Here is a 14555-nt window from a genome sequence, read left to right as displayed (position 1 = left end):
CCATCGAATTAGCCCCTTCCGAAGTTTCTGCAATAAGTCCTTGCATACGAAATGATTCAGTGAAAAGACACTAAAATTGATTATTTAAGAAAATCATCACGATACCTCATACCTACCCGGAGGAACTTTCCAATATTATTTATATTTAAGTAAGTCCTACTTCTCAAAATTTCCAAAATCCAATCTCTCCCCCCGACCTCCCTACCAAATATTTCCAAGCGCAACTCCCTCAACTCCCCTAAACAATGATGCAAAGACTCATCGATCTTTCCACACATAGGACAACTGTAAGGACCATTCCTCAATCTAGCCCTCCCTAAATATTTCCTACGTACTCCAAGAGGCATAAAATTTCCCCTTACATACATTACCCATTTCAAATCTTCTCTAGCCAATCCCAATTTTAAATAAATTTCTTCACCCCTGTTCTCCTCGACCTCCGCATATAGCCCAAAGGACGGCGAGGTGGCCTTCTCAGCTTGCCAAGCCTGAACTTCCTGAGACTCTAGCCTAGTAGTAACTAACCTAGATACAGTCCCTACCATCCCTCCTATCCCTTTTCCCTCGTTCCAGCAATTACCTAGCCCTGCACGGTCTAATACATTCTTCACTTAATTTGGCAAAGAATCCATCCTCCTATCTTGAAACATCATTAAAAACGCTTCTTTAACTAACCTATTATCATCTATCGATGAAACCCTTTCTCAATATATAACCATACTAATCAACCTACTCTGTCTCATACACTTTATTCCTATATCCTCTTTCAGCACTAACCCATTAAACTTATTATCAAAGCCTAACATACGCTTAAAAAATACGCCCTGCCTATGATTTTATTATTTAAAAATATTTTAAGAGGATATAAAATATTACTTCTAATAAGATCCTAAATCCTTACCCATCCTCTCTAACAGGAAAAAAAGATGTTGTATCCATCCATAATGTCGAACCTATACTCAACTATGCTTTTGAATAAATGACAGAATGCGAGAACAAGTATCAGGGACAATGATGCAATGGAAGACTGAAATTTGTCTCACGTATTGTCAAAAAATATTTTCTGTGCAGTTTTCCCAAAAATTACGGAAAACACACTTGCAAATAATGGAGTGTTCTACCCTGAAAAAATACATGGAGCTAGATAAATCAAATCCTAAAATAATATTAAAAAAAAAAAAAAAAAAAAAAAAAAAAAAAAACAGAGACAAACGAAACTAATAGCATCAATAATATAAAGTGAACTAATGTTCAAAATACAAAAGGAGCCAAAATAGAATGACAAAATTGAATGGTTATACAAAAAAAACGATCGAATGAACCAGAAAAGGCCTGATCACCAGTAGCACAAGCACGGATGTAAAATAAATAACAAAAATACCCAATCAATAAAACACTCAAAGGTATCTATGCACGTGGTTTGACACAAAAAATATAAGCTTGCAGATAATGCATTAAGCGAGCTAAAATACAAACGCTCGTTTTAGAAGAAACGATTGTTAATGTTACCATTGAAATATTCGTGAAATTACATGAATGATCAGTTGTACATATGAACAGTTGTACACAGATTTATACTCCAGCCATTCTCAGGATTGAGCTGTTCAGTCGCAAGTTCAATCAACCAGCTTTTAATTTCACAAACAGACCAGAATCATTTTGGTTAGAAAAAAAAACAGGTTGTTTGAGAGTAAGGTGGGGATAATTTTGCGAATAAAACCTGCCAATAGTCACTGTCACTCAATATTCATAGTCCTTACGATTTAATCCTATTTGAAAGAAGATATGATAGTTTTCGCAGATATGATGGAACATAATGGCAAATGTATAAAATGGATGTATGGTAATGGCAAATAATTTTACTTCTGTGAGGCTAATCCCATTCGACCAAATGTCAAATCCAGCACTATTAGGCTACCAAAAGAATTCGACTTAATACCCCAGAAACTATCAAGTGCAGATACACGAGATCCTATCTTCTAAGATCGGTGGATAAATTTTCCTTTCCAAATTTTAACATGTCCTACTAGAGACAAACGGCTTTATGTGCAAATCATGATATTGAGCTCAGGCCAAGGAGTTTTCAAAATTGCAAAGAGAAAAGAAGCCAAAATATTATAAGAGTGAATAAAACTTACTTGAGCTATTTGTAAATTCTTGGATTTCGAAGGCGAGCTTGATTTTCGCAAGGGCACACCTTCGTCAGGAATCGTATTCTGTGGGCGACTTTTCAGCTCTTCTGGTTCTTGAAGACGTTTTGAACGGACCTAATAAGATGCAAAACAGTCACTAATTTATTGCAGTAGGTAAAAAACCGTGAAAAACTGTGTAAAGCTACAAACAACACGGTGTTGCCAATATCCAGAGTCACTGCAACGAAAATCCCCAAAAATACTGCCTAGCAGGGACTATCAGCAAGCCAAACGAGTGAGTTTACTCTATGCATGTCAAGGTTGACGAGCTCATCATAACAAAGCAGTCATATTTAATGCTGTCCATCTGTACGCTGAATGTGAACCCATTGCAAATTTTGAACAGCTTTTTAAAGGAAAATACTAAACAGTCTGAAGAGAACTACTATTGTACATGTCAGGAGCTGCAGAGAGTATTACGTTTAAACTTCCTGGCCCATTAGTGGTACTACAATTGAACTAAATCAAAATAGTTCACATTGTGAAAAGGACATGGATGCAATATCTCAGGAATAAGAAAAGATAACAGAAGAACAAGAATAAGAATAGCATAAGAATAAGAAAAGAAGAAAATAAGATAGCTAAGGCTTTATCAATCCATCATAAAAAAGACATTTAAAATCAAACATTAAATACATCAATAAGATGAGAAGAAAATAAGATAGCTAAGGCTTTATCAATCCATCAAAAATAAGACATTTAAAATTAAACATTAAATACATCAACCGCGCGATAAAAAACAATAGAAGTAGACAAATAAAAATTAATTTTCCAGGTGTAAATATGTTTTTACAATTATTATAAATAAACCCAACGAGTGACACTTTCTAGTCAATCCATGTAAAGGATTCCAGGCAGGCTGACGACTGGCGGTTTGAAATCTGATCTGACTGATAAGACTGAATATAATCCGAGCATTATCATGATTACGAAGATAACTTGAACAACGGTGAGAGACAAGAGATGATACAGTTTTAAGGCCGCAGGAACATCACGGTGTAATTGAAGAAGAACGAAAGACAAACACGAACCAATATAAAGTGAATTCAAATCAAGAGCCAGGTTATTAATAGAACTACTTGCTTCAAGGATAAGTTACCTTGCTTGTCCATTTACCCTTGAGAGTTGTATTACAAGGGGGGAAATGTTGGCATTAATACAAAGGGGCAATCAGAGACGAGAGGCGGAATTAAAATATAAAGCTAAATTTTTATAATTGACACAGGAAAATATGTTTGAGCTTTCTAAGAACTCCGAAATTCCTCGGTATCTTTATTTTAATTCAACTAATATAATACCCAAAGGAGAGATTCCCATCAAGAAAAATAACAGGAGTAAAACATTAAAATCACTAGGTCTACCAAGAGAACCCCATGAAAGATGAATTTCAACAAGTTGGGGGCAGTCCTGAGTAATTCGCAAGAAAATCAGGAAGCTTGACTTAATGATACTTATTGCCAGGCAATTAGCAATAGAGTCGCATATATCGGGCTCCGTTCTAACACCAGAACCCAGGGTACTGTCAGCAAAGGCAAACAGAATGCCGTCACCAGTTGATGTAGATCTATAATTGTGGGCCAAGAAAGATTCGGGATGACCTGGACGAAAACAAACTGTTTGTTTTTGGTTTATAATCGCAAAAAAAAACTAAATCATTAACATAAATCAAGAACAGAACGGCCCTAAAACTGAGCCTCGTGGGACTCTAAACTCAACCTGAGACAGCGAGCAAAGAACCAATGGAAATTACCCTTCGAGACGAATCAGAACCAAACCATGCACTAGCATTCCCTCTTATAACATCATGGGAAAACTTAAAGAGCAGAATTTGTTGGGTCAAGGAATCAGAAGGTTTTCAACATACCGTAGCAGCAGAAATCAGACCAGAATCAAAAGCAAATTGAGGAGATTTAAAAGTGTAACACAAGCATGCTCAGTTGAGTGCTTTGCTCAGAGGCCAAACGAAAAATCCCGAAAAAAATCTTTACTTCTAAAATAAGGCAGAGGGGAAAGCATAGCCTTTCCAAAAGTTTGCTTAAAACAGACAATAAAGATATATACAGATAATTAGCTGAATCACTCCAAGGTCCATCTTTATCAAAACAATCATTCAAGGTCGCTTAAGTAACCTGGGAAAAATTCCTTTCTCGAAAGATAAATTTACAAGTCGTCACGGGAGATATAACTGAAGAAAGAATGAAAACCACTACATTGGTGCGTATGCAATCAGGATCATAAGACGCTGAACCTTCTAGTCTATTGACCAAACCTATTAATCAGCCTCAGAAACTTGCTCCGAGGCTGTCAACTTTAAGCATGCTTGACCAATATACGAATTTAAATAAGGTTTAGAAATCGAGAGCTTACTAAAGTAGCAATTTTTTCTGACATTTGCGAAATGAGAAGTAAATACCCCTTGTACATTAAGTTCACTCAGAACAGCCGAGCCATCGACAATTTTGAGTGATACAAAGAGGAGGAGACAAATATTTTTGGAAAAAATTACTCACTTGCCATGTTTTCCCCATGCTTACTTCTGCAATTTGAAAATTCTAGAAAACAACAAAAGCGCTTAACCAGCAGCTGCATTCCATTTGACACAACAGATTTCAGTTCCTACCCATATCTAATGCAGCAGCCAAACAGGTACAATCTTCCAAGCTATATCTTAGAGATGGGGTGGGGGACAGAGGGTGTATCCCCCTTTCATTAAAAGTAAGGTAGTAAGGTATGTGGAACTTCAAACGTCACCAATATCTCCAGTAACACGCTCCAAGGCATCTTCAGTGCCTCACCTTTGGCTGAAATTAGTAAAGAACTGAGAGCGAGAGATGAAGGCGACTCCTGAGATAACTCATCTGGATTTCTTGAAATAAAATCAGTGTTTATTTAGCCGTCGATGACAAACAGTTGTTAAGTAGTAAAAAAATTCATAATGAGATAAGAGACATCTTGCCATTAAGTAAAATTCAATTAAGTTGGAAAATTTCCTCTCAATACACTTTTTCATACTTCAAACTACCCCTCCTCCTCAATAGGTACTTTTACAAGCTCTTCTTCTTAACATCTGGTGAGAAAATATGTGATTCAGTCAATGAAGAAAAACATTACTTTGTACAGATAGTTTATATGTAGTCGAATATACCATCGAATGGAAGTATGTCTTCATAAACAGAGAGTTAGTATGAACACTTTCTGACAATTGGGAAAGGACTAACTATCGCCGGCACCCACTGGCACTGTGGCGCTATTGTAGCTAAATGATGGTTTGCTGCAGAAAATTACCAAGAATGCTAGTTTGCTGAGGCCGGATATCTTATGCTACCCAAGAACAAAACTAGACATTTAAATTCGTGTATGCTTAAGGATTACTGCACTGATGTTCTATTAATCCCAATTTTCTTGGAGGGGGTTGGCATATAATTGCCATAACGGCATTTACTTTTCCGCAGCATCTTGTGCTACCCAAATTGATGTTAAGAATTTAAATGTAGGTTCGAATGATCAGTCTCTTAATATTTTATAGCTAAAGTTTGGATTTAAATAAACATTGTAGTTCTAAATATTTTTCAAAAAGTTCCCTGGCGAAATAATTTAATTCAATCCTCCCATTCATATCCATTTAAAGAATTCGGATGAGTCCATCATATTCTCTCATGTCCCTACATGTCACCGTTAACAGTCCCTTTCCTAAAAACACTTTTATTACCCTAAATATCCACGAGTTTATAGTGAATAGAGAAAAAAGAGAGGAAGGGGGAATACAGAGAGAGAGAGAGAGAGAGAGAGAGAGAGAGAGAGAGAGAGAGAGAGAGAGAGAGAGAGAGAAATTAAAATAGAGACAGAGAGGTAGAGAAAAATAAAGAGAGAAAAAGAAGGAAAGATCGCATGATAGAGTGACAGAGAATATGATAGGTAAAGAGAGAGGCAACTCACCTGGCCAGGGGAGATGAACATGGTCGAAACCTGTGGCAATGTCTCCTTGGGAGTTATATCATTTGTCAGGCGTATGGAATCGATTTTTAAAGACTCTTGGGCGTCTCTGGAAATATCCGACTGAAATAATGAGGCCGATTTATGATACACATACTAAAATGTAAAACTTGTACCTTTTATTAGGTCAAAAAGTATATTTTTAACATAGTTAAAAAAAAAATACATAAAATGACAGTTGTGAAAGTTAGCTAATATACACAATTTACACATACCCTACTAATAAAGGCCCAGTGTATGCTTTGGCTAAACCTAGGTAACAGCATTCAAAATCTAGTTGCCAAACTATCTGAAACCATAAGACGGAGTATTAGATTTTGATATCAAACAACCGAAAACACAGTTCATGGTTGTCCATATTTCTATATTAATTACTATATACTATACTACTATATACTTTATTTACTATATGCTATAAACTAATATATACAATACTACTATATATATGATAATATACTATATATTAAGTATCCACAAAATATAATATATATATATATATATATACTATGCATTACCATATATATAATTATTATATATTATTACTACAATTACTATATTACTATATTTTTATATTAATTATTCCTTTTCCATGGCGTATTTTTATGTGCTGCGGCCATTATTTCAAACATGTATAACATGTAAATTACCAAAAAAAATTTGTCATCTTGAACTTCACTAACTACAAAATATCTCACAATGCGCCGTATTTTCAGAATGCTGGATATCTTAATTGGATCCTAGTTGGCCATCTTGGCTTGCCACCCGCTATTTAGACACAAACCATAGGTGGCTCAGATGACACCTTACCTTAGACCTTAGTTCCTCCAGGGTCAATTGTGGCACATAGGGGGTCTACAAAGCCTCGCCAGACGTCTCGGAGAGGAGCTGCGGCAGTGACGTCCTCAAATTGCGGTCGGGGCGACAACTCTGCTCTCCCTAGGTCTCGGTCGTACTGTCGTCTCAGGGTATGTTGTTTCGGTCGACCTCTTCTACGCCTCCTCTCTGGGCGCCACTCGTATACAGTTCTTGGAAGTCAGTCCTCAGGCATTCAAAGGACGTGACCAAGATAGGTCCATCTCCTTCGCTTCAGGAGATCGGCAATAAGAGTCTGACCAGTTCGTTGACGAGCTTCTGTATTTGTGGCCTTCTCCTACCAATGTATGTCCAGGAGTCTTCTGAGGCATATATTCTCAAACACTTCTCAAGGTATATAAAGGCCCAGATGACAGAAGCTTGATATACCTGATATGTCTTTTATTAGGATTAGGCCTAACACATAAAATATAACTATTAGAAAGAAGTTCAATTATCTTAATCTGAAATATTAAAATAAACTCTGAATTTTAACCACTAAAGAGATCAAATCAGCTAGGTGTGTGGAGCTTCTATGGAATAGCAGAAGATTTTATAAGTCCTTATTTGAATTACTATTCCTTATTATCCTTAATTTTATACGGTGATATGCATAAGAGCACTTCTTTCAACTCTAGATATTTAAAAATTATCTGGATTATTCCAACGCTATCAATGTCTATCGTAATATTTGTCGAGCTACTTATAGGGTGTTGAGAAACTAAACCGCTTCCCGGAAGCTTAATTTTGAAAGCGATAACTTAGAACAACATACTTCTTCGAAAAAAGAATTCAGCGCCTATTTTAAAAGAGCTATAGAAATAGATATGGTTTAGAATTATTTTACATCTCTTAGCAATCCAAAAATCAGATATTCCGATATAAATATTGTGCTATCTTAACAAAAAACACATGAGATATTCAGGCAAATGAAAAAAACAACGAGGAATAGAGAAACGTAGAAATGAAGTGAAGTGAAAAATAGAGGAATAGAGAAACGTGCAAAGAGAAAAGGACCTGAAGAGGGTAACAGAGAGCGAGGGAGAAGGAGAGAGAGAAAAAAAGAGACAGGGGGGGGAGAGAGATAGAACTCACCTGTGTTGTTGATATCGAAACAGTCGAACTTTGCAACAATATTTCTTTAGAATTATCTGCATCAATTAAAACTCGAGCAGCATCATTCTTAGGCGTTACTTGAACTTCTTCTGGAATATCTAGCTAAATTAGGAAAAAAAACATAATGTCAACAAAAAACAGATCAATAAAGATAAGAGTAAAAGATTATCCATATATATATATATATATATATATATATATATATATATATATATATATATATATATATATATATATATATATTATATGTTACTGTGAATGTTCAAAATTCCTTTTTCTCTGCTTTGATTCAATTAGCTATGCAAGTCAGCTTTTTCAGTGTTATGCAACCTATAGTTTTCCTTGATTATTCAGTCAATTTCTAGTTATTTTATGATTCATTTTTACACGCATAGTAGTATCCTATATATTGATTTTCGTGTGATTATTTATTTTAATTTCTGTTCGTTTTACGTTTCATAGTTTCAGAGTTTCGGGATTTATATATATACATCCGTTTTTCAGAGTTTCAGCGCTCCTTACTTACAGTTCGTTACCACGTACTGTTTGATTTTATTTCTGCTCCTTTTGTCTTGAGGGTGGGGGGAGAGATGTTTCTATACATTTTTTTTACACTAAAAATACTCTCCCAATCTTCGCACAAATGAACCTTTTTACTCTTATCCAATAAAATTTTGGAAATGTAAAGTACACTTTTTCGTTTACGACTGTATACTATGATTCACCTTGCACGCAATAAGAATCTACTTTTTGTGAATCCATTTCATCTGAATCAATTATTTTAATCTGTCACTTAATATGTGCTTTAAGTAGATCACATTATCAGTTTTTTGAAACATTTTCCTTTATAATAGACTCTTTAGCAAAGGTTTTATGTTAAATTTTTCGTCCCATTCAGGTTGCCTTTTTCATGACTAACTTCTTTTCGCCAGGAAAAATAATTAAGAGCGAATGCTTCAAATATTTGCCAAAAAGACTATATTTAGTAAATTACTAGACTAAAGGAAGATCTCGTTAAAAAATGATGGGACTCGGATATCATGTGGTCTCACTTTCCAGCATTAGATTAAAACAATTAAATGAAACAGAATTCATACTGAGTACTCCACTGTCAAATAGTTTGTGGGAACGAACTGTAGGAAAGTAGCGACTCGGCTTAGTAGTAACCGAAACTCTAAGAAACAGAATTTTGGTAAAAATATATGGATCAAAAGAATTAGATTTTCATGCTGATTCTAAATATATAAAATCCATTAAGTTTAATGCTAACCATCAAAAGTTACAAACCTGATAGAATTTACCCTATTTTCAAAAAATTGGGTAAAGCCCCAAAAAGCCAAGAGAATTACATATTCGGCTATCAGAGAACCCTGCTATAAAGGTTTCAAGGTCATATATAAAAGAAAATGCCAAATTGTGCATTTTTTTTTACCGGATGCGTGTTCATTTGTTAATTAGTTTGTTTTGTTTTTTTGTTGTTGTTTTTTCGGGGGGATCGCATCAAAAAAGTGATTCTAGAATATCGAGAAAGGACTCGTTTGGACGGAAATCAAAAGTCCTAGTACCTTTTTCAAGTGAAGGAAAAGATTGGAGGGCAACTAGCCCTCCTCCCACGCCCCTTTTTCCCCCAAAGATATCCGATAAAAAATTTTAGATTGTCATTTTGTTCAGCATAGTTGAAATATCCAACAACTACGCCTTTGGGGATGACATGACCCTCCATAGTCTCTAAAGAAAGGGCTATATGTTACGTAATTTGCATATTGTTCACATACAGTATTTGTTATTGCAAAACATAAGAACTTTTTTTTGGAGGGAGGGGGGGTATTTTCTATGGGGAATACTTTCCATAGGGAGGATAAATTCGGGGGGAAATTTCCCAAGGGAAATATTACACGGGGAGAGGGGGGTGGATTTCTGGCATGATTTGAAAAACGGTCAGAAATTAAATTAAAAAAAACAAGTTTTTTTAACTGAAAGTAAGGAGCAACGTTAAAACTCAAAACTAACAGAAAAATTTTGTATATGAAAAAGCTGCTCCTTCTTCAGCCCTCGCTCTTAACGCTAAAGTTTGACTATTTGTTACAATTTTTTATGAAAGACTGCTCAAACACAAGGGCCGTTGAATTTGACTGACAAGTACTTTTAAAGAAATTTAAGACTTTAGCGTAAAGAGCCAGGGTTGAGGAAGGGGAAGCCCCCCTCGTATGCAGAATAATTTATGTTTGTTTTAATTTTAAATGTTGCTCCATACTTGAGGAAGCTGAGGTAAAGTCCATAGAACACTTAAACGATAACTAACAGAAAACGGAACGACAAGACAACAGAAATGCAAAGGCCGCTAAATTTTAATGAGAGTTATTTAAAAACAACTTTAAGACATTAGCGTAAAGAGCAAGGGTTGAGAAAGGGGCATCCCTCATAGACTGAATAATTTCTGTTCGTCTAAAGTTTTAACTTCGCTCCTTACATTGAGCTGGAAAAACTTGTTTTTGTTTATTTATTCCCAGTTTAGAACAAATAGATGACTTAAAAGAAATACTGCCCGTACTTGCGCATAGACTACCAGCATACACTTAAAAGCAATTGTCACAAAGAGGTTATACCTCACGTCCATCAATTATGAAGTCATATAATCACTGCACGGCAGTACCTTCAAATACATGTTTTAAGTACCTATGTTAAGAACATAGTTCTAAAATACATCCCTTAATAGCATAATAGTTGAAATCATTAAAAATGAACAATTCAGTAAATTAGTCAATTTAGGTTTACCTCTTGATTTGGCTTCGCTTGGGAGGGGGGAGAATTTTCGTCACTGTCCTCATCGGGCAATTTCAGCTCCTTGCCCTTAGCAAAAGCTTCTTGAAGTTCATGCTTTTGCACTTGCACATCATCCAATACCTGAAGCTGAGGTAAAGTCCTTAGAACACTTAAACGATAACTAAAAAAAAAAAAAAAAGACGACAACGAAAAAAACACAACAAACGAAGATGGCAGGTTCTACCAAATTTGATTCACGAATAACTAAAAATTTATTATAATACAACTGAAAAGTCAGACGGTAATTGCAGCCGTGTACCTGTTGCATTTCTACATACTTGAAAAGCTGTTAATTTCACTTGTGTAATGAAAATCAATCAGTTGGCTAATGTAAGTGCGCCATTTACTATAAAATGCGCCATTTTTTTTAACAAATGCGCCATTTCATGTAATATGATCAAGTTCCGACTGCTTCAACGGCTTGTGAGCTTTGGAAAATCACTTTTTTGCTGCTGATTGGTTGATCAGTTAAAATTTTAATATATAACATAATTAAATTCCGATTGTATCCAAATATTTATGAGCTTTAAAAATCATTTTTCCCGATTGCAGATCGGTTATTATTTCTATATATGATGTAATCAAGTTCCAACTGCTTCAAATAAATTATAAGCTTTAAAAATCACGTGTTCTGACTGCTGTCACATTTTCTTTCTTCTCACAGGTGATTGGCTGATCAGTTATTTTTATGTAACTGATTAAGTTACATAAAAATATAATATAATATATAGGACCTCTATATTACCTTATATAACCTCTATATATAAGATAGAGGTTATTATAATACATAATAACCTCTAAAAACAAGACATTTTTTGCTTTCCTATCCTATAGGCTATAATTATATTTCTATTATTATTTATTAATATTTTTATTATTTAATATAATTTTGTCTTTCAATCCTATATAAAGTCTAAGGAATATTGTGGCATATATCAAAATTTGGGGCGGAAGTAAAGGGACAACTGATTTTTTTTATGCTAAGCAGATAAATGCAATGCAAAATCCAAATATACAGTCTATGACTATTAGCAAATGGTCAAAGGGTTGGGGCGTTGAACTGATAGTTGTGAAGTCAATTAAATATATAATTACTGAACATAGAAAAATTCCTGTTTCCATTTAATTGATGAGCTTATAAAATGTACTTCAATTGAATAACCTTTTACAAATTCAAATTCTAGGAATTTTATTCTACGATAAATTCTAGGATATTCTAGAACAAATTCTAGGATAATTCTAAAATTATCCAGGGGGAGGAGGATAGAGATCATTGCATTTTTATTTTTTTTATTAGCCGACAGTTTATCCTTAACATGCAAACTCTGGATTAAGCCAGTTTATTAGATTTTTACGAAGACGTCATTTACCAAAAATTTTCACATTTGCTTAGAAAGCCTGAAGAAATAACCTTTGCAGTTTGACCTAAGGAGCACAAGGAAAAAAGAAACTGCCATCATAGTTATCGTTTTGACCAGATCAGAAAGGCAAGCAAAAGTGCCATAAGAAAATCAGGAAGACACATAGCAAAGAACTAAAACCCAAAAAGGATTAGAAAATCAAAACATAAACTGTTTTGAATATACAGAAAATCAGTTTCATTTTCTTGATATCAAATTCCCCCATAGGGATAATCCCTCCGCATGCAGAGGAGCATAGGAAATTGATACGAAATATCCTTTCAAACACTGAAACATAAAAGCCGTATAATAATTTTCCCTTATTTTGATTCCTCTTCCACTGGTTGAACATTATATTTGTGTGATATAGGTGTGGTATCACACATTATAAGATAGATTTTTTTTAACTGTTTCCCAAAAAATCGCATACTTAACCTCTTTTCCACAGAATGAGTTACCTTGTCCCATAGTAAGAGCAGGTGGAAGGAAAAAAAACTGATGAAAAATATAACTCATGGGAAAAAATCATTCTCATAGTGTATAGCGCGCAAGATGTTTGATATACAATATTTAAAAAAAGACAGCCAGCACAAATAATAAGGTTAAAACGTGTGTTCTAGTCCCAATACATATCGATCGTTGGAGTTAAGTGCAAATGAAAATGAATGAATTTAATGTAGGTGAAAAATTAAGCTTTTTGCTCTTATTGCAGGGAAATATTTGAGCTCCAATACAATTTTCTATGGTAAAATACACAGGTGAAACCCTTAAAGTGGAATAAGAAGGTGTGTTTATATGGGAAAGAGTCAAAACATGAAAGGATCCAAAATTACTATTTAATCAAGGTAGGAGTCATTTGGGCCAATTTGAGACAAGAAAATTCCTTTTTAACCTCTTCCTTCGGTTTTGTAAATATATCAAGACAAAATAATCGCCTAATACCCCCCCCCCCTCCGACCTACCGAAAAATGTAATAGTTGGGGCCTCACTCATCCAAACAAAGGAACAAACGTAGGCACAGGATATTTTAAATAATGTTTCATTGTTTTCGGTATTCGTGAAAACAATAAGAGGAGAGTTTGATGAAAAGATGTGACTAAAAACGGTAAAAGATTTTATTGTACATCTAAAATTTAGATTTGCAAATTTTTCAACTAGAAAATGAGGATGGAACTGCCAAATACAAATAAAGATATACATTATTATTATGATAAACTATGCATAATAATATATTATGTTATTAATTAAATATAATATGTTATTATACATAAAATTAATATATTATTAAATATAATAATATATTATGTATAATCATAATATACATAATAAAATAATAATATACATAATAATAATAAAATAATTTATTTTAAGAAGCTTGTCACTAGTAATTATTCACTGTAATTGTTGTAGTCTATAAAACTTCATAATGAGAAGCTGAAGTCACACAAAAGTATCATTACTTATTTTAAGAAGCTTAAAAGCTTACATCTTAAGGTAACAGGTTGCTTCAGGTGCCTAAATATATCTGAAATCTGTTGATAACCATAAGGAGTTATCAAGGGTCGAAAATTTCAATTTTTTTTATAACCTGAAAACTTATCTATGCCAAAATACAGGGGTGGAGCAAACTATATGATTGGTGGAATAATAGGAGCCTAACTTAAATTTCCCTACTTGTTAATTTTGTTACCTTTGTTCTTAGCTAATATATACTTCAACAAATCCAATGGATACGAATTGTGATCGACAGTCAAGTCAACATGGATAATTTACCCGCATTCTTTTCTCTCCCATCTACCTGCCCTTTTTCGAAACAGTACCAATGCATACAAATATGACAAGTCATACAATGGCCTTGGAATTCAGACGCCAGGAACTATGAGCCCTGTTCGTTAGAGTCTACATTCTCTAGACTTTGTCCTTCAGTGATATTTCTTGGATGCATAACCTGACACGTTTTCTTTGATTCCTGTTGATTTTCAATTTTTGTGGCAAAAAAAGAGAAGTCGTATGATACTATTCAAAAGAATATTTTAGTGTGCACCAAACAGAAAATAAAAACAGTTCAACTTCACAAAAAATTGAAGCAACTCAATTTCAACATTAACACAACACCCCTTTTTGGCTTGAGCCCGACGAATGCAAGCAGAAATTTGGCATAAATGTGGCAACAATTGGC

The 14555-nt window shown here is 34.3% G+C and overlaps 1 protein-coding gene across 2 annotated transcripts in view; it reads right to left on the bottom strand.

Annotated features, from left to right (window-relative positions):
• Positions 1-14555, bottom strand: part of LOC148956895 (uncharacterized) — a 36686-nt gene that overhangs the window by 12931 nt on the left and 9200 nt on the right. For both annotated transcript variants that reach the window (XM_089096686.1, XM_089096695.1), the window contains exons 3-6: positions 10929-11097; positions 8133-8255; positions 6129-6248; positions 2139-2267 (exon numbers count right to left, since the gene is read on the bottom strand). In XM_089096686.1, coding sequence (XP_088952812.1) covers positions 2139-2267; positions 6129-6248; positions 8133-8255; positions 10929-11097 — 541 coding nt within the window. The remainder of the gene's footprint in view (positions 1-2138; positions 2268-6128; positions 6249-8132; positions 8256-10928; positions 11098-14555) is intronic.

The sequence above is a fragment of the Artemia sp. Qi Xiang Cuo genome, chromosome 1 (genome assembly GCF_049724085.1).
Source record: "Artemia sp. Qi Xiang Cuo chromosome 1, ASM4972408v1, whole genome shotgun sequence".
NCBI classification, from domain to species: domain Eukaryota; kingdom Metazoa; phylum Arthropoda; class Branchiopoda; order Anostraca; family Artemiidae; genus Artemia; species Artemia sp. Qi Xiang Cuo.
This window is presented reverse-complemented; position numbering and strand designations above follow the sequence as displayed.